Source organism: Phallusia mammillata, chromosome 3, assembly GCF_965637545.1.
Source record: "Phallusia mammillata chromosome 3, kaPhaMamm4.hap1.1, whole genome shotgun sequence".
In the NCBI taxonomy this organism is placed as follows: domain Eukaryota; kingdom Metazoa; phylum Chordata; class Ascidiacea; order Phlebobranchia; family Ascidiidae; genus Phallusia; species Phallusia mammillata.
In genome coordinates, this window is record NC_137254.1 from 10,145,166 (window position 1) to 10,165,709 (window position 20,544).

Consider the following 20,544-nt stretch of genomic DNA (forward strand, 5'->3'; position numbering starts at 1 on the left):
CATGTTACAGAAGGCTTGTCTGTAACTTATTACAAAATGGCTACATTGTTAAATTCTTGTGTCATTAACACAAAATCCAAAGCAGATTGTATCATTAAATATGGGACCACCAGTGTTGCTAAAGTTTGCACTATTGCATGTCAAAGTGGATCAGTTTGTTTCATTGTGCAAAATTTTCTTCATGTCAGACCACTATTTAAATACCCTGTTTCATCTGTGTCTGTTGGAGTTTACAGGCTGGGGCCATTAGATAAAAATTTGTGTGTGGTTAATTTGAATAGTAATGTTGTGAAATGTGTTATGCTGCCTTACAAGGCGGAGTTTGTTGCTATTGAACTTATTCACTCAAGTTGAAAATTTTGTTTTTAGAAATTTAGCAAAAATGAAAGAATTTGTATTTGTAAAGTTTTCATCTGGCTAATCTGATTTGGTACATCAAAGTTGGATGGTTTCTGACACTAAATGCAAATGGCCTGCAGGTGGCAATATTCAACAGCAAGCAAGGGACAAAGTCGCTCCAGGGGAGAATTGGAAAGCATACAAATGTGAGGTGCTGTGTCAATCCAGTAAGTTCCAAGCACCTATGTTGCAATATAGTAAAGATAAACAAGTGTGAATGACAACAACTAACATTTTTCAGATTCATTTGCTCGCTGTATTAAAAAGGCATATGCGGAAAATGGGTATAAAACATCGGATACATCTGATGCAACAGCAGAAGATGAACCAACATTTGTAACACCTGCAAGTCCACAAACTTTATCACCTTTTAGGCGACCCCGTGATATTATATCTTCGCCAGGAAAAAAAAGCACAAAAACGGTACAGGAAATTTGTGTTTATCTGTCTAACATTATCTGTCTAAAGTGTTTTTTTTAGAAAACTGCCCCCCTCTTTGCCAGTAGGCACTGAATACACAGAAATCTGGCACTGTGTTAAGGGCTTACAAACAGATGTGAGAAGGTCTCTTACCCAAATAGCTGGCCTTCGCACTGACCTCTCTTTTACTAGAGATGTGCTAGTGCAAAAAATTGGAGAGATGAACAACTTACAAAGTCTATCTAATTGTCATTCTAGCATGGTTGAACCTGCTGCTAATGATGAAGAACTAAATGAAACCATTGAAAGTATTGAGGTTTGTAGATTTACTTACAACAATTTTCTGCAAAATATTTAAAAACAGTTTTTTTTTTAGGATCAACAAGCCATAGCATTGAGGGTGGAAAGAAAAGGATTGCGCAGCACAATTCGAGAGTTTCTGCGCCTCTTCATGAAAAAGGAGTTGGTGGTCACTTATTCATGGTCTGGTCTTGGCTACAAACGCCAACACAACAAAAAGACATTTAAAGACAGCAAGTTGTACAACCTTCTAATCGGTATGTTGCAATGCTTGTTTTCACCATTTGAACATATCTGTTTGGTTTTTAAACCATCTACTTTTGGTGTGGGTCTCCTAGAGCACATTGTTTTAAACTTGCCGGCTTCCAAAATGTAAAAATTCAAACTGCAATATTTGACAAAGTCGCCAAGAACTTGCCTATTTAGATGCTTGGAACAATTCAAAGCATTTAAAAGATAGTTGGGTTTATCCATCCAAATGCATTGAAAATCAAAACGTAAATACACAGTGTGTTTCTCATTGGTTGTTGAAATTTCGGCCGCAAGACCAAAAACTGTTTGAACGCTGACTGTTGTGCCCCACACGCAAAACGATGCGACACGAAGGGAGTAATAGGCAAGGTTATGACCTAAGAGGCGCAGCGCTCAGCGGTTGGTATCCTCGCACTGCCACATAAACTGGCGGTGATTCAATCATGCCCGGATCTTTTACTGCCTCAGTGAGCTATATGGCCATGCTGTTTGCATAAACCCCAGCCTTTTATGAATCTATTGAGCAATTTTTGTGTTACTGGCTCAGCTAAGTAGGTAAAATATGATGAATAAAATAAAGAACACCACGCCAGACTTCAAAATGTGGTAATACTTTGTATATGTGCAGATGTCCTTCAGCTGACGGACTACAAAAATGAAAAGGTCACCACAATCAACGGCGAGATAATTGTGGTTTTATCTCAAACGAACGACTGGGAGGGTGGAAGGCGGGCCGGCCGAATCCAGGCCCATTTGTCATCAAGTGGTTCTTCAACCGAAGCTTGGGCGGATTCGGACACAGGACAATGAATCGTCGTTAAGTTCGTTTTCAATAAAATAAAAATACGATAAGATGCCTACTTTATGTTTTTGGGGATTAGTTCGGAGAAGATTCAAACATGGATATTTAGGATGATTTTCAAACATGGATATTTAGGATGATCTATGACTTATCCCAATTTATGTCGGGATTACCAGAGATTCTGACGCGAAGTTCAAGCATGATTCATCATAGAAAATCATACTTGAAATTATGCTTGAAAGTGTTACCTTTCGTGTCATAACACAATGATAAATCTCGGAAGTTCGCACCCCATCCAAGTCCGAACCAAATAAGTTCGATGATATTACATGTATGAAACGGGGAAAATTTTCCACCTGGGCAGTGGCGCTAAGGGGATAAATAGCACGAAGCCATATTCATGTTATAAACGTAAAGCCCAATAAGAGTTGTTAAAAATACTTGTTCGAATCAGCAGAGAATGTCAATAAACGTAACACCTCACAAAAAAAGTTACGGGTCGAATAATATACATCTACCATGCCTGATAAGGAACCAAGATGGCAAAAAACAAAACAAAAATATTAAAAACATTGAAAATAAGCATGTTAGCAGAACGATCATTTTTTTACATTAGACGTACATTGTTTTTGAATCAAAACAAAATGAACAAAACATTTTTTTCCAAAAAAAAAAAATGGTAACAAAACAGTTATGGTGCTAATACAACATTATCACAAATGGTCGGCATTTGAATTGTTTAAGTTTTAAAGGGAGTCTCTTTGAATTGGTCACACCAAAATTTCAAAGCGTTTTTTTAACATTTTGTTGGTGTTTTCGTTTCTTCCCACATTTCTTTTTCCTCGCCTGAAATCAAACAATAACAAAAGATTATACGACGTGGCAGTTTTATAATAAGGTAACTGATAAAAACACGTATAAAACGGGTGGTACTAAATACCGCATGTTACTGCAAGCCCCAACAAGCGTAAACTAGACCAGATTCTAGTACTATTTCAGTTACAAACCTTCACCCAACTGGAATATCTCTGACCGTCAGTGCTGTCAAAAGTCAACACATTTATAATTTTGAAAACAAAGCATATTCAAGTTCTTCACAACTTCCTACCTTTTGATAACATACTGTAACATGCGGTCATGTGCGGTAACTTGCGGTATTTGGTACCCCCGTATTAAATAAGTATTTATTTTTCTTTAGGCTCTAATGACAATTCCGTTTTACGAAACGTTGTTCTTTATTTCTACGTTTAAGGCTGTTTTTATGCGACCGTTTACCATTAGTCGTTTGATTTAAATTAACTATAGTTTTTTAAATCTTTTGCATTTTAGGTAGTAGTTAAAGTTCCTGAAAAAATATATGCCCTAATCAATTTTAAACATCGAACACAGACATCAAAAAAAGAATCAACAAATTTTATACGTCCAAAGGATTAGTCAAATGAAATAAATAGAGCAGTGCTTTTCAACCGGGTGTATCGTACACCCCAGGGTGTACCAGAATTTTTAAAGGGTGTACCACTTCGATGGGGTGTACTGGGGTGTACAAGATACAATAATACAACATACCTATGATCAAGTGTCGCAATAAATTTACATTTTTTTTTCAGACCAGGTTAACTGGATTTTTCAATGCACGGCATACAACGCAGTTCTTCAGTAACTTGTTACAATGTTCAACTTGTTACGTCATAATTAAATTGTCCTAATAATCGTTGGTAATGGTTGTTTTCCAGTAGAATCTGAATTGCAAGTTATTGTTTTCACCTTAGTTGTTTGCTGTGTAAATTAAGGAATGATGGATATACGAAATTTCTTCAGTAAGTCCTCCGTAGAAAGTGAAAGTTGTATTGAGTCATGCAACCCTGAGAATGTTGGAGAAACAGATGCCGAAGGAAACGTAGAAGCCATTTCTGTAAGTACCAACTGCAGTAAGGACCAGCAGTGTTCTGTTGCAAAGAAAATTATACAAAAGAGAACGATTTGCGCGCTAAGAAACGTAAATGGAATGATGATTACACCATGTATGGGTTTTTTCGCACAACAGAAGAATTGTTAAACCCCTATCCTTCGGCATGCTGCATGTTTTGTCCTGCCATATTTGGTAATAGTAACTTAGCCCCAGTGCATCTTAGAACGCATTTAAAAACACAGCATCCTAATCATCAAAATAAATCAAAGGCATTCTTTGAGGCCTCTCTGCGTAGTCAACAGCTGCAAGTTTCGTCTTTTGAAAGCGAGGTTAGAGAAGGAAATAAAGATTTAGTGCTTGCTTCCCTAAAAAAGGCTCATGTTGTAATGAAAAGAAAGCGTCCATACACCGAGTTGGAATCTGTAGTTCTTCCCTGTCTTGAAATTGCTGCAGACATTTTGCATGGAGGAAAAAAGGCTATTGCCAAAGTGAGGGAAATTCCTTTATCAGACAATACAGCTAAACGTAGATGCGATGATATTTCTGAAGATTTGCTAAAACAACTTGTTATCAAGCTAAGAAAGACTCCTGCTTATGGGATACAACTCGACGAAACGACAGATATTACAGATGAAGCGCAGTTGATTGTGTATTGTAGATTTGCAGATTCGGAAGCCAAAACCATTGTAGAGCACTATTTGTGCTGTTGTAAAGTTGGAGTTTCAGCAACAGCTCAAGCAATCTTTGATAAGTTAAATCAATTTATTAAGGAACATGATTTGGATTGGACAAAGTGTAAGTCAGTTACTACCGATGGAGCAGCAGCCATGCAAGGTTCTACGAATGGAGTTGTTCAGAAAATAAAGAAAGTGTCTCCTGATTGTGTTTCTAATCATTGCATGATACATCGAGAGGCGCTTGTAGTAAAGAAATTAAACCAAGAAAAAAATCAAAGGGGTGATCTGGATATTGTTCTTAGTGATGTCATAAAAGTTGTAAATTTTGTCCGATCTCATTCAAAGAAACACAGAATGTTTTCAGAACTATGCAAAGACATGAAAGCAGAAGGATTGAGATTGTTATATCATGCAGAGGTGCGCTGGTTATCCAGAGGAAAGGTTTTGAAGCGAGTGTTTCAATTGCGAAAAGAATTGTATGTCTTTCTTGCTCAAGAAGGACACGTAATGGCCACTAAGTTTGAAGATACTTTCTGGCTTGCAAAATTGTGTTATTTAACTGCCATATTTGAAAGCACAAATCAGCTGAATTTGTCGATGCAAGGAAAAGGGAGTGCTATTTTTGAAGTTGCCAGCAAGGTGCAAGCTTTTAAATTTAAATTGAAGTTGTGGCAGAGTAATGTTGTAAAATGCGATTTTTCAGATTTTGAATCCTTGCACGATTTTATCAAGACTAGTAACTGGGAAATCGAAAACCCTAATATTGAATCCAATATAAAATCGACGGTACATAAGCATCTCGATGTGTTACAGCAAAATTTTGAAGTTTACTTTCCAGATGAGGAATATTAAAATCTTAATTCTCTTTTATGGATCGTCCAGCCGTTTCTAAACGAAGAGTTCGACTTGGGCTACTGTGAACTAACCAGTGAACTTATTGCACTGCGTTTAGATTTGGTGCAAAAGGCGGGGTTTAAACAAAGTGAAAGCTATACTGATTTTTGGGTATCGCTGCTCAACATTCCTGAATATCGAAATCTCAGTCAAAAAGCGATTTCCATCCTTGTCCGCATGCCCACGACATACCTATGCGAGCAGGGATTTTCTGCTCTTGTTGAAATTAAATCAAAGAAAAGAAATTCAATAAAGGATGTTGACACGCTTATGAGAGGGGCACTGGAAACGAGGTTACTGCCTCGCTTTGTACAACTGGCGGACGAAGTTCAACAGCAACGTTCGCATTAAATTGATGATGCAACGTTGCGTTAGTACAAGTTGTTTATTATGTCATTTCATTTCCGTCATACAACCTTGGGTATAATACACATATTTCCTTTATATTGTGCTTTTCCTTATTCCGGATTCACTGTACTGCAAGGATAGGGGTGTACGATTTTAAAATATACGCCAGAAGGGTGTACGAATCAAAAAAAGGTTGACAAGCACTGAAATAGAGCCTTACTGTCCCAAAGTTAACAAAAGCAATTGCAACCAACTGTTTTTATGTACACAAGCCCTTTTGTAGTTTTATTTTTGATCACTATTTAAATACAATCTAAAATACCCAAATTCACAACTAGGTCCACAATTACACACACACAAAAACCTTATTGCTTGCAATCTTGCCTACCGTAAGCGTTAAATCCAATGATCACAGCAATGACGTTCAGAGAACACGCCAGCCACGAAAGGTAAAAACTCCAATGAAGATATTGACCGATGTGAAAGTTTTCAGCTTCAAATATTTGGATTGTCCCTCCAACAGCTAAACTAACACCTAAGGCAACATAGAGAATGTAAATATGTTTTTTTTTGTATCGAAACTGCTTATAAGTTTAATCATAAAAAGGACTTCTGTATGTACAGAATACATTTTGCAGACGCTTCAAAAATCATTGTTGTCATCATCAGTGCTGATAAGCAGTGGTGAGATTCATAGTTTTGGTCAGTCGGTTCAATCACAGTCATTTTTTATTTCAGCCAGTTTTGTTACAAGATGTTGATTGACAGTAACCGGTAATGCTAAACGGTTCTCTAATCTCCTAAAATTTCGTGAGACGGTTATATAGAACCGGTGCGAACTGGCTGAATCCCACAAACGCTAATGCAACTACAACTTTATTTGTGGTTTTTATAGGAACTGATGATGCCATTAGGCGAAATATATATATTCCATTGAATTCATTGACGGATTTCGTAACTTGGAAAATGCTTTCCATTCTCAGTTTATTTGTTCTAGAATCTAGTGTCATTCCTTAACTTTTTGGTATTTTTGGATTTGGTTTAAAGAATGTGGGGTGTGGGGCTGCATCTTTCAGTTTTGGACGTGTTTAGGCCCTATATTCGGACCCGTTTAGATGATTATTCACAAGTACAAAAAAGTTATTGCGACTAAGGACAACTGTATTTTGACATTTCAGCCCGAAAAAACATTGTCAACTATACAAGATAAAACCATTGTCAACTATAGAAGTTTTTCTCATAATAGGCCTGTCAATCAAACTTTCGGACCCAAACCTAATACATTCGGGTTCGAGCTTATATTTTCGAGTGCGGACCAAAATCGGGCCTGGTCCGAGCTCGAATTTTGGACCCGCTTTAAACTCTGCTCTGCCATTGGTAGAAATGCTTGGTGCCTAGTTGATTCGGTATAACGCCTTCAAAAGGCCTGGTGTACTAAAATGTATGTATGATTGTGCCGATATCGCTAGTCTGCAAATGTAGGATTACGAGCTGATCCCAGTTGTGAATTTATGTTCATCTTAGTAGATCGAAAACAACATTGGACCTACTTGTTCCGATAGCCAAATAAACCGCCGCTTTCAGACAGCTGATTTTCTTGTCTGAGAGATAAACAGCTATGCACCATAGAACACCAGACTTGCCCAGGATTGCTAACACCATAAATGCGGCAGTTGCGCGCTGGAAATGACTTCTACCTGTTTAAAGAAAATAAAAAAGTAAAAAAACACACACAATAAGATCTACTAGAAATTGCTGAAGCAAGCCGCTCTGCCAAGCATTCCCATATGGCATGCCACAGACTAGAAAAAATCTAGCCTGCGGTGGGAATGCTTGGGGGACCGGCTTAATTCGGTATAACGCCTGCAATGGGCCTGGCATACTATAGTTTATGAATGAGTGCAGACGCTTCATGGCTGATCCCAGTATGAATGTAATCATCGCAGCTAGAAATTGCTGGTTAAGATCATATTTTATTGCTTTATTGATTTGTAACAGGTTATAATTTATTAATGGTCCCATGCCAAGCAATAAAATACTTTGTCAGTAAAAAAATCATTTTCGGCAATTTTTAATTCGTCGATTCAAACTAGAAATAGGATATTTTATCGTCCGAATTAAGGTTCCCATCGGGCATGTTTTGACAGTAAACTCATTTTTTTATTTCATTTTTGGGGTCAAGCGCGCTGGACCATTCGGTCAAGTTCCTGCCCTAAGTACCCGTTTTTTTTCACGGGGTTTGAACCCAGCACACTCCCATGGACGAATCCCGATCAGGATTTTTTGTGTCTGTATATGGGTCAGGCGTGCTAGACGATTCGACCAAAATCCTGTGCTCCTAAGTACCAGATTTTTTTCAATATATTATTGAAATATATACGTATAAGACACAAAAACGGAAAGACGAAGGAGAATAAAAATAGAAACAATCAAAAACGTGACAAGATGGGCTAAAGGCCCGCTCACTTTACATTGGAGGTCGCAAGTTCATTATTCTTCAATGCACTTCCATATTCTGAGGTTTTAACCGACTTAAAAAATGAAATAAACAAGCACTGCGTGGGCAAAGTTCCTCCATACTTACTACGGTATATGACAAACCGCGCTCATAACAGTAAACAATTTAACAAATGATCATCAAGGTCAGTTCCAAAAATAAGAGTTACATGGTTAATTCACAAGGGAATTAAAAGTTTTGCTGAAATCCAAGAAGTTACGTCTTCACGGTAGCTTTTATAAGTACCCGATTTTTTTTTTAACGGGGTTCGAACCCAGGACTCTCCCGGGGACGAATCCCGATCAGTTTTTGTGTGTCTGTATATGGGTCAGGCGCGCCAGACCGTTCGGCCAAGTTCCTGCCCATAAGTACCCGATTTTAATCGAGAGCCTGAACAAAATTGTAAAATTGGGCCACCTACCGGTGCATAAAATCTGACTTCATTTTTGAATTTAAAGAAACTTTTTCGGAGACTTGAGACTTTTTTGCATTACGGATGCTAAATTAGTTATTTAGTTATGTGAATGTTAACAAATTTAGTACAAGAAATGAGACAAGTCCAAGAAAATAAAACATAACGAAATGGAGAAGTCTTAGTCTGAATGCAGCATTTCAAAAACAGCTTATTGGCTGGCCTCTAAGTGTCGCAAAAGCATTGTTTTGTCGTTGGTGTCCGACACACGTCAAACGAGGAACTTGGCCGAACGGTCTGGCGCGCCTGACCCATATACAGACATAAAAAACCCTGATCGGGATTCGTCCCCGGGAGTGTCCTGGGTTCGAACCCCGTGAAAAAAAATGAAAACACGTCAAACGAAATTGTGTTACTACGTGTATGTAGCCCAAAGAGAAAGTAGTGAGACAGAGCAGGCTTGGGTAACTGTTTTTTATTCTTTTGAATGGGCTACATTGCTCTGCGCCACCTATCGATCTTTTCAAATCTTTATCTCATGTCCGCTCTGAATGTTGGTAACCACAAGCCAAAACACAACACCATAACTTTCATGTGACAGAAAAATGATAACTTTTGAAATTTTTAAACGTTGTTTGTTGTAGGTAGAAAGTCATTGTGATGTTACAATCACTACCACGTGACCAAACGCATCGCATAGTAACTTAGAGTTTGCGCTCTAACTTCCTCCAAGTTTGTTTCTTTTATATCGCATTTTTTTCTGCGCAGCACACGCTCAAAGTGCCTTCGCTATACACTGCTTGTTTTCTTTAGCACGGCGTTTTTCAACTCGTTTCAGGTCATGGACCACCAGTTCAATTAAATGAATATCCTGGACCATCCCATTGTTAAGTAAGGACAAAGAAAGCATCCATCCACAACAAGAATATTGGCTTCAAATATATTCCTGTTTAGAATCTGTGATATCAAACAACTGACTGCTAACAATACATGGCCAATAACTTTATAAATTAAACAAGATTTTTTCGTACGGAATATTCAATCAATAAATATGCAACTAATTCCAGTTTATTACTAATTATGAACGTCCTGTGAAGTGTGGACCCAAATAGTCATCGGTTGAAAACCTCTGCTTTAGCACTTTGCTTGGCTTGTAAAGATCTTTAAAAATGAATGGCGAAACAGTGTGCACTCTCCGCAGCTTTTTATGTATTGCAGTGGTTTTTAACTTGTGGATTGCCACCTCTGTTCGATAAGAAACAAAAAGCTAAATGTTTGTCAGCAATCAGAAACTGAAAACGTCCAAAACCAATAAAACAGGCCAACTATTGGATTTAAACTTATTTTGTGTTCCAATGTGACCACTACAACACAAAACAAACGCTTTATTACGTCACTATGCAACAGCACCACGTGGGCAAACGAACGTCAAAACATTTCACCACTTATAGTAGGTGAAGCGTGTCAGTGTGTTGTAACAGGATAATTTATGTGCAAAAACCTAAGGGACAAGCAAGCTTAGACCTTTTCTCGTTGCCCAAAGTGAGAGTTTATTCTACTGATTATAAAAAATACGGGATTTTTTTAAGTTAGATTTGGTTGCTGAAACGGGTCGCGGCATGCAAAAGGTAAAAACCACTTCTTTATTGGCTAGATGCTCTTACAAATAGTCTCTTACCTTGTGAAAATAAAAGTCCAACCTCATTTGCCTCGGTATGTCCGAACCAGTGCGGCGTAGAAACAGCTACAAGGGATAAGGTGTACGCCATAAACATGGCACAAATAAACGCAGCCAATTTTACCAGCATCTTCCACAGAATATTGGTTGCACTACAAAAAATATAACGTCTTTTTCGGCCTAAATTAGTGGTTCTGAAACGTTTGAAACATGAGGTACAACAACTGTTTTTTTTAATATATTTTCTAAAACACACACAAAAGTAAAAGTAAATTAACTTACACCTTTCATTTCATAGTAAAACTGATTTTGGCAAAAAATGAGTTAAATTAGGTTGTAGGATTGTACTGCAAACGCAAATTTTGTCACATAAAACTTGAGATAAGTATTTTACTCCAGTATTTCGCGACACACTAAAATTTCCCACGGTGTGATCATGGACTAAATAACCATTAGGCAAAGTAAAATCTATACTGTGTCGTCTTTTTTAAATGTAAGTATACAACAATACAACAACAATACAGAATATTTTTTAGCTTTTAGCCTCACTCACTCACTCACTCACTCACTCACTCACTCACTCACTCACTCACTCACTCACTCACTCACTCACTCACTCACTCACTCACTTAATCTCAACCTGAACGTATTATTGTTCTACATACCACACAGTTTTGAAATCATTGGCCTAAAACCTTTACAGTATGAAGTGCATTTTTTGTTATTTAACAGTAAAGACTTTTACAATGCGGTTTAAAATGACACCTGTTGCAAAATTACTACGGAATATGTTTGCCATTGCAATGTAAAACGTTTTTTCATTCTGCCCTGCTCAAACCATCGGGTGTTTTTCAAGTGCTAGAGGTTGTTTTCATATCCATATGCAAATTTGGTATTGTTGTGTGGCAGCCCCAACGTGGGCAAGTTATAAGGGGAATTTCGTGTCTGTCTCGTGATGGCGTACCCATAATAAACCCTAAATTTAGACAGCGTGCTTTTGTTCGGCAAAAAAACAATTTGGATTTGTTGCCCCATTCCCCACAACATAACTTAAAACAGCTCTACTTAAAAAACTATATTCATGAAAAAGTGAAAACATAACATTTGATGCAAACACTCTTTTATAGACAATAGAAACATAGCATACTTATTTTGGTTAAATGTGTTGTCTTTTTTCACTTTGTTATTCTTACTTTAAATTGATTGCATTGTTAGTTTTTACACGTCTAAAGACATACCTTAATGCCAAATTCTTAACATTTTGTGTCTAGAGGCTCATTGCCGGTTTGAAACTTTAATATATGTATTGCTGAAACGGCAGTGGTTCATTTGAACGCCAATGGTCCATTTGTATTAAGCGTTCCCATGAAGGTTTAAACAACTGTGAGGTGATTTCGGCAATTAAAACATATTTGATAATTATATGCAGTTGTTGTGCATTTACTCTGGCTTCTAAAGTAGCCTTTTCATGGTTCTAAAGTAGCCTTTTCATGGTCAAAAGACGTTAATGATCAAAAAATACGAAGAAACAGTTTTGATCAGATTATTTTATTTTATTTGAAATCTTTTGAGCATGTAGTTTAATTGATAAAATCTTATAGAATCCTAAGTTGTAAGCAGGCCTGCAATTGGCAAAAATTTGACGAAAATGGTGCCAATGTCAGGCCCGAGTGAAACTCTGACCCGAAAATCCCAGCCTGACTTAAAATTTCAATCCAACTAGCGCAGTCAGCTATTTTCGAGATCGGTAAACACACCCACCCTCCGCCTTTTCAAGGTTGTGTTTTGCAGTGATGCGTAAACGAGAAAACCCCACACGCCGCCATTGGCGTCGCTGACTGAAAGAAATACACCTTTGTGCTCATTCACGAGTCGGGACGTAAACAGCCCCGGCTTAAAACAGACCTTGACCTTTCAAGCGAGGGTTTTTCCATCTGTTATTGATTAGGTTGGGTTTTTGAGCTCATGGTATTGAGACAGTACCAAGCTACAAAATGAAGGTAGAATAATTACAACTTGGTATGTGAACATTTAACGTAAACTTTTAGGGTCTAAATATGCAAAAATGCCGTAATTAGGCCCAACGTAACTCTAGATGTGCAATTCCTAAAATCTGAAGTTTTTTATGTCAAAGCATATAGTCTAATTGGCATGCGTATGTTTGCTATGTTCAACTCCAGAATCTTGATGCCATAAGATTGGTTTATCAGAGGTATCTAATTTGGACCATATTGCCTTTGGAACTACATTCAGAAATTGCAGTCGCCAAGATGGCCGAGTAGTTACCACAACTACCTTGTGTTCATCAGGTTGTTGGATCGAATCAAGTCTCGACCGGATGTTCTTTTCTGAGCAACAACCTTAAACGGTAATGCTTCATTTCAGTTGAACCAGCATGGTTAAACTAAATTGAAGAAACCATCTCCTCAAAAGAAAAAAAGTCAAGCAAAAGATCATTATGGGACTAAAAAGACTGTAAAACTTACAAAACCAGCCCTAACCTAAATATTATCACTTTACTTAGTTTATAGCCGACGTTTGACTAACAATAGCTTGTGAAATTATAAAAAGTGTCGAATTAACTACGTTCTACTGTTTGTATGTAAACCTTCAAAAAGCATGTTTGTTTTCATTCATTGTTTCATATTGCAACTGTTTGACAACGTCCACTGCAGCAAAGAAGTAAACCTACCTAATCAACCTTTTTTGTCTGGGCAAAGGCACTAAATCGAAAAACTGATGCTTTTGCGACACCTAGAGGCCAACTAATAAGAATTTTCAAAAACAGTGGTGTGACCACGACAGAAAAATTGTGTTGCGTTATGACTTTATTTCTGCAGGTTTTAAGGCTGCCTCGGCCGTCGCTGCCAAACTGCAAATGAATTACTGATTGTTTGTTTACATTAGGTAAAAATTACATTAATTAACGCGTAACATGAAGATGTTCAGTTTCAACTTACAATTTGTTTCGAAAACTTGGCTACCACCGTTTCCATTGTCAGGTAATAATATTTTTCATTTAAACGCGAACAAATAAAGAAATGATAATAGTTGTATAGGTAACTGACAAGCTGAAAAACTTTTGTTGCATAGCGATTTTTTTGCAGACAATAGAATGTGAAATAGAATGATTCTTGCATCGAGTCTGTTTAATATTTAGATTGTTACATAAAAAACAGGTACAGAGCATAAATCATTACTTCAATTCAACAGTTAACAATGTATACAATCGGAAACATACATGTAGCGATGGTATTAAATCGCGACAGCATTCGTTGAAAAAGCGCTGAAATAAGTAAAAATGAATAAGATATGCCGTAAAAATGTACCCGTTCAACCAAGTGAGTCAAGTTACTATTCTTTGGGCAAATTAAAAAAAAGCAAAATATGTCGACGAAGCAAGGGTTTGCAGTGAAGTGCAACAGTTTCAATTTGAGGAAAACGCCCTTATCAGTTTTTTGCTTACTAATGTGCTTTGAGACTACAAACAAAAAAGATGCCAAGATAAAAAAGTAACAGGAACAAACGATTCTTCGATTCGGAAAAACATCAAAATCGTATCGAATCCTAATTATGTATTTCACTCAGTTCGGATCAATTCGAATCTAAGTCATAAAATGTGAAACCGAAACCATATCGAATCCTTATAGATTGTATCGGCATAGTATGGAATTTTATTACTTTTGTAATTTGTGTTTTTACCACTTTGAACCTTAAACATCGAATACGAAATCCAATTCGTATCGAGTCCTAGTTTTTGATCGTTTTATTTTAATTCGAATGTAAAATCGAAAATTTACTGAATTCAGTCAACCCATTTGCTATCATAGATCGTTAAAGCGGGTATTTAAGAGTCGAATCCTATATAAATTATTCTGAAATAATAGGATTCGAATCTAGGTGGAACCAAATCAAACCAAATAAAAGTCCATTGACGTTGTTATAAAGTAATGAAATTGTTCTTTCAGATAAGCATATGATATAATAATATTCACTGCAATAAATACCCATGCAAGGTAGAAACTCAGACGAAGAGATTGACTTGTATTTGGATTCACAGTTGCAGCAAAAACGTCCGATGCTATAAACAAGCATATACCTGCAAAACAAAATGATTATTATTTTTTAATTAAAAGTAAATTCTTTGTTTAATACCGATGGTGGAGAAAAGAGCAGTAACAAATGTTTAAAAGCAGAGTTATGTAAAAATGGTGACGGTTAGGGTTGTCAGGATTGGGGTGAGGGTTTATAGTAAAAAATAACATTAAAACTAACTAACCAACTTGGTTCCTAAGTCTTAATTTCGTTCCTAACTCGCAAATAACTGTATTGTTTATGTATGCCATCTATCGGAAAACGTTTGTGATTTGAGTTTTTACGTTTGTAGCTCCACAACAACAAAAATGAATCGTTTGGGGCAGTTGAATTTATCTAGGTGCCAGACGGAAGAAAACGTAGCGACATAATTGCCTTGGAAACTTGCCAAGTTAAAAACAGTTGCCTAACGTAGAAAGTTTATAAACCGCAAAGAAAAGGACGGCAAAATCAGTAAATAATGGCTAATCACGCTATATAGCAATATTATTTGTAATAAACCGTTAGGGACCTAACTATAGCTCAGGGCGAATAATTCAATCCAACTCCCCTCAACTCAACTCAATTAATGTTTTCCAATTCGATTTGTTACCAGCAAGATTTCAACATTACGTTTTTGTATCAGTTGTAGCTACTGTACATTGTCATCGTACATTTTTGCATTACTCTTGTATTACTTCTCTACAATCATTAGATGTTTGCAGTTGTACCCTGTTCTAGGGCTATTTTGGTGTAAGTAGCCTACAGTGTAATAAGACTTTACTTACTTGTGGCAAGTGCAGAATACGTAGCTAACTTCAAGTAGCCTGGGTTTTCACTTTTGGAGAAAAGCGCTACGCAGCATAGAACTTCTGTTTGGCCCAATATTGAAAACGCCATGAAAATAACAGTTACGTGGATGTTGGAATCTGATAAAAATGGTTAAAAGTCAGACAGCTTCTCAGGAATTTGGGTGCACAGGGGTGTCCAAATTGCGGCCCGCGACGGCATTTCAAGTGGCCCGCAGCTGTTGTTTCAATTTTTTTTGCGTATGGCCCGCCATAATTTGAATTAAGATGTTTGGTTGTGGCGACTTGCGACATCACGCAAAAGCTTTTCCCTAGAACTTTATTTACCGGTAAAAAGGAAGTATACATGGTAATGACGCAACAAAAATCCCAAATTTTCCTTAAATGCCGTAAATTTTGTGTTATAATTGGCCGGTTAAAAACTTTGCAAAAAAACCTCGGCCCGCGAGCGTCTTCACCTGATAGAAATTGACCCCCATTAAAACAAATTTGGACACCCCTGCCTCAGGATAAACTTTGATGTTGAATACCGATAACTGGAATGGTTGGCAATATATAGGACCAACACTTTTGAGCGCAGAAAATACACTTTTGTAATGCTTTATTGCAGGGGTGTGCAACCTTTGTCACTGTGGGGCCAAATACAATTGCCAAGATTAGATCGCGGGCCGCACCTTTATATAACACAAGGTGATTTTACTTTGTTGCGTACCCAAATGCTCAACTACAAGTATAAGTAGCGTTTGATTCTAACCACATATTGCGAGATCGCAGAAAAATAGCACCGGGCGCATTAATATGCTCAAAAATGTAGAATAATTGGACTCGTTTGCCAGTATATTAGATATTTTCTGAGTCTCCACGGGCCGCACAACCTTAATCGACGGGCCGCGTTTGGCCCGCGGGCCGCAGGTTGCACACCTCTGCTTTATTGTGAAACTTGTAAAACCTAAATATGACAGTACTGGAAAATATGTAATAATATATGTAAGAGTACATATATTTACGATTGGGCTCTACCATATCCTTCAATAAATAAAATTTCTTTCAAAAATCCAATTTAACAGCGGACCGACGAGGTTAAACAAACGAATTGCTTATTTATATTTCAACATGCCAACTGTCGTGGATTATTATACTCTCTATGCCTTTTCATATGAGAATGCATGTAAGTCCTGCTTGATATGGTATCAAGCCTTTAGTAGGCCTGGTGCACTATGATATATTTGTAAATAACGTTTTCTTATTTAAAGAAACTAATACTGAAATAGATAAAATAATGAAGTAAATCACATACCTTTATACTGATTCAAATCAATATCATTTTTCCACCAGTGACAGCAGTTCAAAATAGGTAGCATCAAAACTACAGAACCAAAGACTAAGAGCAATGCAGACGCAACTACACTACTTGTTAAATTCATCTAAAATAACCGTTTTGTCCAGACTGTTGTAAATTTTCTTGAAATATTCTTTTGTAAGGGTAAGTATGACTGCCTACACTCGACCTCAAACTCAAATCTGTGCTTAGTGAAGCTTTGCTGTATTTATTTTCTCAAACAGTATTAATAGGAATTGAAATGACTTGTCCAGCTTCACAAGCCCTGCTCATTACGAATGTGCAACATTCACACAAGGTTAATGTACTGGGTAAAAGAAATGCACCACCGTGATGTAAAAAACTGTTTCCGTTAGTGCTTACACAATTTAATCATTCAACGATCCAGTGGTTATCTACTCTTATTTCCACAGTCCCTTTTTCATCCTGTCTTTATTTACTTTCAGAGTTTGCCGCCCCTTTTAGATAATCACACCTTCAGGTATGCAAACGGGATCAAATAGTCAAAGGACCAAATAATATGTCCATTGAAATATATATTATCAACGCTTTGACAAGGGGTGCAGAACGTTATTGGTTTGATTGCCACATCCCAGGTTTTATATCACCACCGGCCGCCGGTGTGCCCATGGGTTTTGTTTAGAAGCTAGAGATCACAGTTGATTAGAAATGAGATTTATTACATACTATATTGTTTCCTTGTGATTAAACTTAGATACGATTTCTAACAGTACATATTTACTACTTTAAGCTTAAAAAAACACTTAAGCCGCTATGTTGCCCGTGTCAAATAAAATCATAGCTGTTTCCATAACTGCTTCCTCATAGCTATCCGGGTATCATATTACTAATTGCTTGTCTTGCTAACAGCTTGCCTTGTTTCAGTCGCAGACCTTAAGTTAATATTTATGATGCCTGTTTTCAGTTATTCTGTTTGGATGTATGCAGCTAAGCTTGAACACATTTCTGTGTACAATTACTTGCCAGGAAAAAAGTGTGAGAAAGGATTTAGTGTGTTTTAGTTGTATGTTGAAAGTTATTTCTGACAAGTAAACTTATGTTTGGCTTAAATAAAATAACAGCGGGATCGTCTCAAAGTTAAAAGAATTGAGAAACGATCAATTAGTTATTAAGGTAACTTGTATGTCAGGGAGTGTTTCATTACCTTGTGACAATGTTATATCTATGCAACAAAAATTCCACCTGTGTTGCTGTTTTATTTAAATTTAAACAACGTTTTGAAGTGTTAAAAGTAAATCAATGGTTACTTATGCTTGTTTTTGTTTGCTGAATCACATCTGATTTGTTGAGTCATCAACACTGTATTAGTCCAGATTTTAAGTAATTAGCACAGAGCGTATTGCTACGTTTTTAGACCTTTCTCACTATTGGATCGCAAAGTTCCTCTAAAGCGTTATGGCACGGGTAATCTGTATCTCATGCAAACTTGCAAGTTAACTTCATCACGCTTACTGCATTAGACCATCATTTTAGGCTCGAAAGTTACTGAAAATGAAATTCAACTTACTCAACATAAATGAACAGCATTCGAAAAGATCCCTGTTTCAAACACATGTGCAAAATAAAGATGTATTCACAGGCGACGAGTTTTACAAAAATTCAAGGTGGCGGACGTAAATTATGACGTCACATTATGTGACCCCGCCACCTCGCCAGCGCCAACTCGGCGCCTATGGATGTAGTGATAAAAGCGCTAAAAAATCAAGAAACGTCAAGTTTGTCCGTTAAAATTAATTACATTTGCTATTTAATCTATACTGGATCAAAATTGACCTGACCGTTATTGTATAGTGTGAGGTAATGACTTGTGTACTGCGCTGTTTCTTATTATTGCAACCTATAAAAAAGGGGAAAAATGCAACAAAACTGAATAAACGTTTTAAAATGCGTTATTGTGCACAATATTGTGACTAGTATCTTATTTGAAATCAGCTTCAAAAAGTTCAATTAAGCGTCTAAGTTGCACAAAAGACATAAGCACGCTTTGGGAATTTTTATGGACCGCTTTTTTATAGTTTATTCGGAGTCCTACAAAACGTGACCTTTTGTGTATGTCCCCAGACATCGCACTTTCAATACAAGTTTATCGCCGTCTTTGTGTTGAAATATAAAAACGAAGGAATGCCTGCGTTCTAGCGCAGAGTGGCCCAAGACTGAGAGGACACATAAGGGTTTGATAAGTGCTTGGCCTGCCGCAAAAGAAGAGACTCCTTGCTATTGAAAGAACTGAATTTACTTTTTTAATCGAGTTTAAAATTTGAGACCAGAAGGTATAGGCCAAATGCAATCCACACGACATAGACCAAACACAACAGACATTTTCGCTTTCTTTTCCGGGTTGAGTTGGGTTTATGTTACTTGTGTTTTCATTGCTTGTCTGGTTGCGGTCAAGGACGTGACATTAATGTTTGTTTTGTCTGGTTGCTGTACCTGCTACAGTCAAAGAGCGCGTAATTCCCCTGGTTTTAGGAGGCATGGCAGCAGGATGTCTGATAACAATATACCGGATAAGGTTTTTTTTAGCGAGCCGCAGTTTAAATAAATGCGTTAAACGCTGTGAATTGTATATCACACTGATTTTTTATTGCTGCAAACACTATTAAAGTCTTTGCTTTCCTGTGTGTATTTAACCCACGAGTTTATTTTAATTGCGAGAAATGCATTTCTTCAGTCAGAGACAAGGATATAAAGATTATGAAACCTTAAGAATCCGAGCAAAAAAGTTCAAAACTGTAAGGATTGCAATAGTAATTTGTGCAAATTCAACAATATTTGTTTACCAAAATGGCTCGTTTGACTCGCTAGCTCGAAGCTTGCAAGTAAGTTTAAATGTGCGGCACTTCAACTAGATTGCCAAATCATGTTTGAACTTTGTAATATTTCCTGTCGCAGTTAATTAAGATGTAGATGAGCCTTTGCAATTTGGTGTCCACGTGCTTAAGCTGTGAGCTTTGTCCTGTGCTGTGATTGGACGCCTTTTTGTGTAGGAATTGCCAAGAGCCAATCGCAAAAGCACATGCGTACGATTTATTGAAATGGCCATGTAAACGGGCTAATTATCCTTGCTTAAGCGAGTTAAGGTTGACTTTGATTTAAGCCACTATTAGAGTCTAATCGTTCTAAATTTGCAAATCTATTGCCATGAGATTTAAGCGGAAAATTTAGGGAGGTTTTTTATTCAGTGTGTTTTGGTTGAACTTAGGTGTACTGAACATAGGTTCAGTATGTTAGATGGAAGCTAAGATGAACGAAAGTTCAAAACTTGTATCAGACCTGAAACGTTCATGTAGACCAGCGATCACGGCACACCCATGTTTCAATAATAGTATACACTAAACGCGTGGAAGGCGTCATACTGAATCAGCCGGTTACCAAGCATGCCCATCTGACAAGGCGGATGCTACGACAGGAGTCTTTCTGGAAATAGCGGTCACAGCTACACAGGCTTAGCGGTGATCCCGTCGAAAATCGAATCACAAGCACCGTTGCCTGCTTCATGCTGCACATGCCAGCTTAGTAATAGGGGATCGCCAGTAGGAAGCTGTTTTGTTCCGACTGGTGTTATGTTTGGTTTCTTTACTTATTTTTGGTTTTAAATTATTGGGTTGTCATAGGTGGCCTACCCAAAAGAAAACGCAAAGTATTTTCATCATTTTTTTTGCATTTTTTGCTGATGTTTCCAGAGGTTTGCTTTAGAAGACGCCATTTATACT

The 20,544-nt window shown here is 37.3% G+C and overlaps 3 protein-coding genes across 3 annotated transcripts; 1 reads left to right on the forward strand and 2 right to left on the reverse strand.

Moving 5' to 3' along the window:
• Positions 1 to 421: 421 nt before the first annotated feature.
• On the forward strand, positions 422 to 2,223 carry LOC145219465 (uncharacterized; the record flags this gene model as incomplete). Its single annotated transcript, XM_080086830.1, has 5 exons — positions 422 to 566; positions 641 to 835; positions 906 to 1,135; positions 1,196 to 1,376; positions 2,000 to 2,223. Coding segments are annotated over 5 exons (933 nt in total), but the record flags the coding sequence as incomplete, so codon positions are not given.
• An 11-nt stretch (positions 2,224 to 2,234) lies between these two features.
• LOC145218894 (uncharacterized) lies at positions 2,235 to 10,840 on the reverse strand. The gene is made up of 4 exons (XM_080086291.1): positions 10,589 to 10,840; positions 7,552 to 7,698; positions 6,390 to 6,536; positions 2,235 to 3,019 (listed from the first exon to the last, which is right to left on the reverse strand). Exons 1-4 carry the CDS (start codon positions 10,716 to 10,718, stop codon positions 2,970 to 2,972), a joined length of 474 nt encoding a protein of 157 aa, XP_079942417.1. The 5' UTR covers positions 10,719 to 10,840; the 3' UTR covers positions 2,235 to 2,969.
• A 2,879-nt stretch (positions 10,841 to 13,719) lies between these two features.
• LOC145220238 (uncharacterized) lies at positions 13,720 to 17,163 on the reverse strand. Its single transcript, XM_080087511.1, has 3 exons — positions 16,769 to 17,163; positions 15,451 to 15,591; positions 13,720 to 14,687 (listed from the first exon to the last, which is right to left on the reverse strand). Exons 1-3 carry the CDS (start codon positions 16,893 to 16,895, stop codon positions 14,500 to 14,502), a joined length of 456 nt encoding a protein of 151 aa, XP_079943637.1. The 5' UTR covers positions 16,896 to 17,163; the 3' UTR covers positions 13,720 to 14,499.
• Positions 17,164 to 20,544: the final 3,381 nt, after the last annotated feature.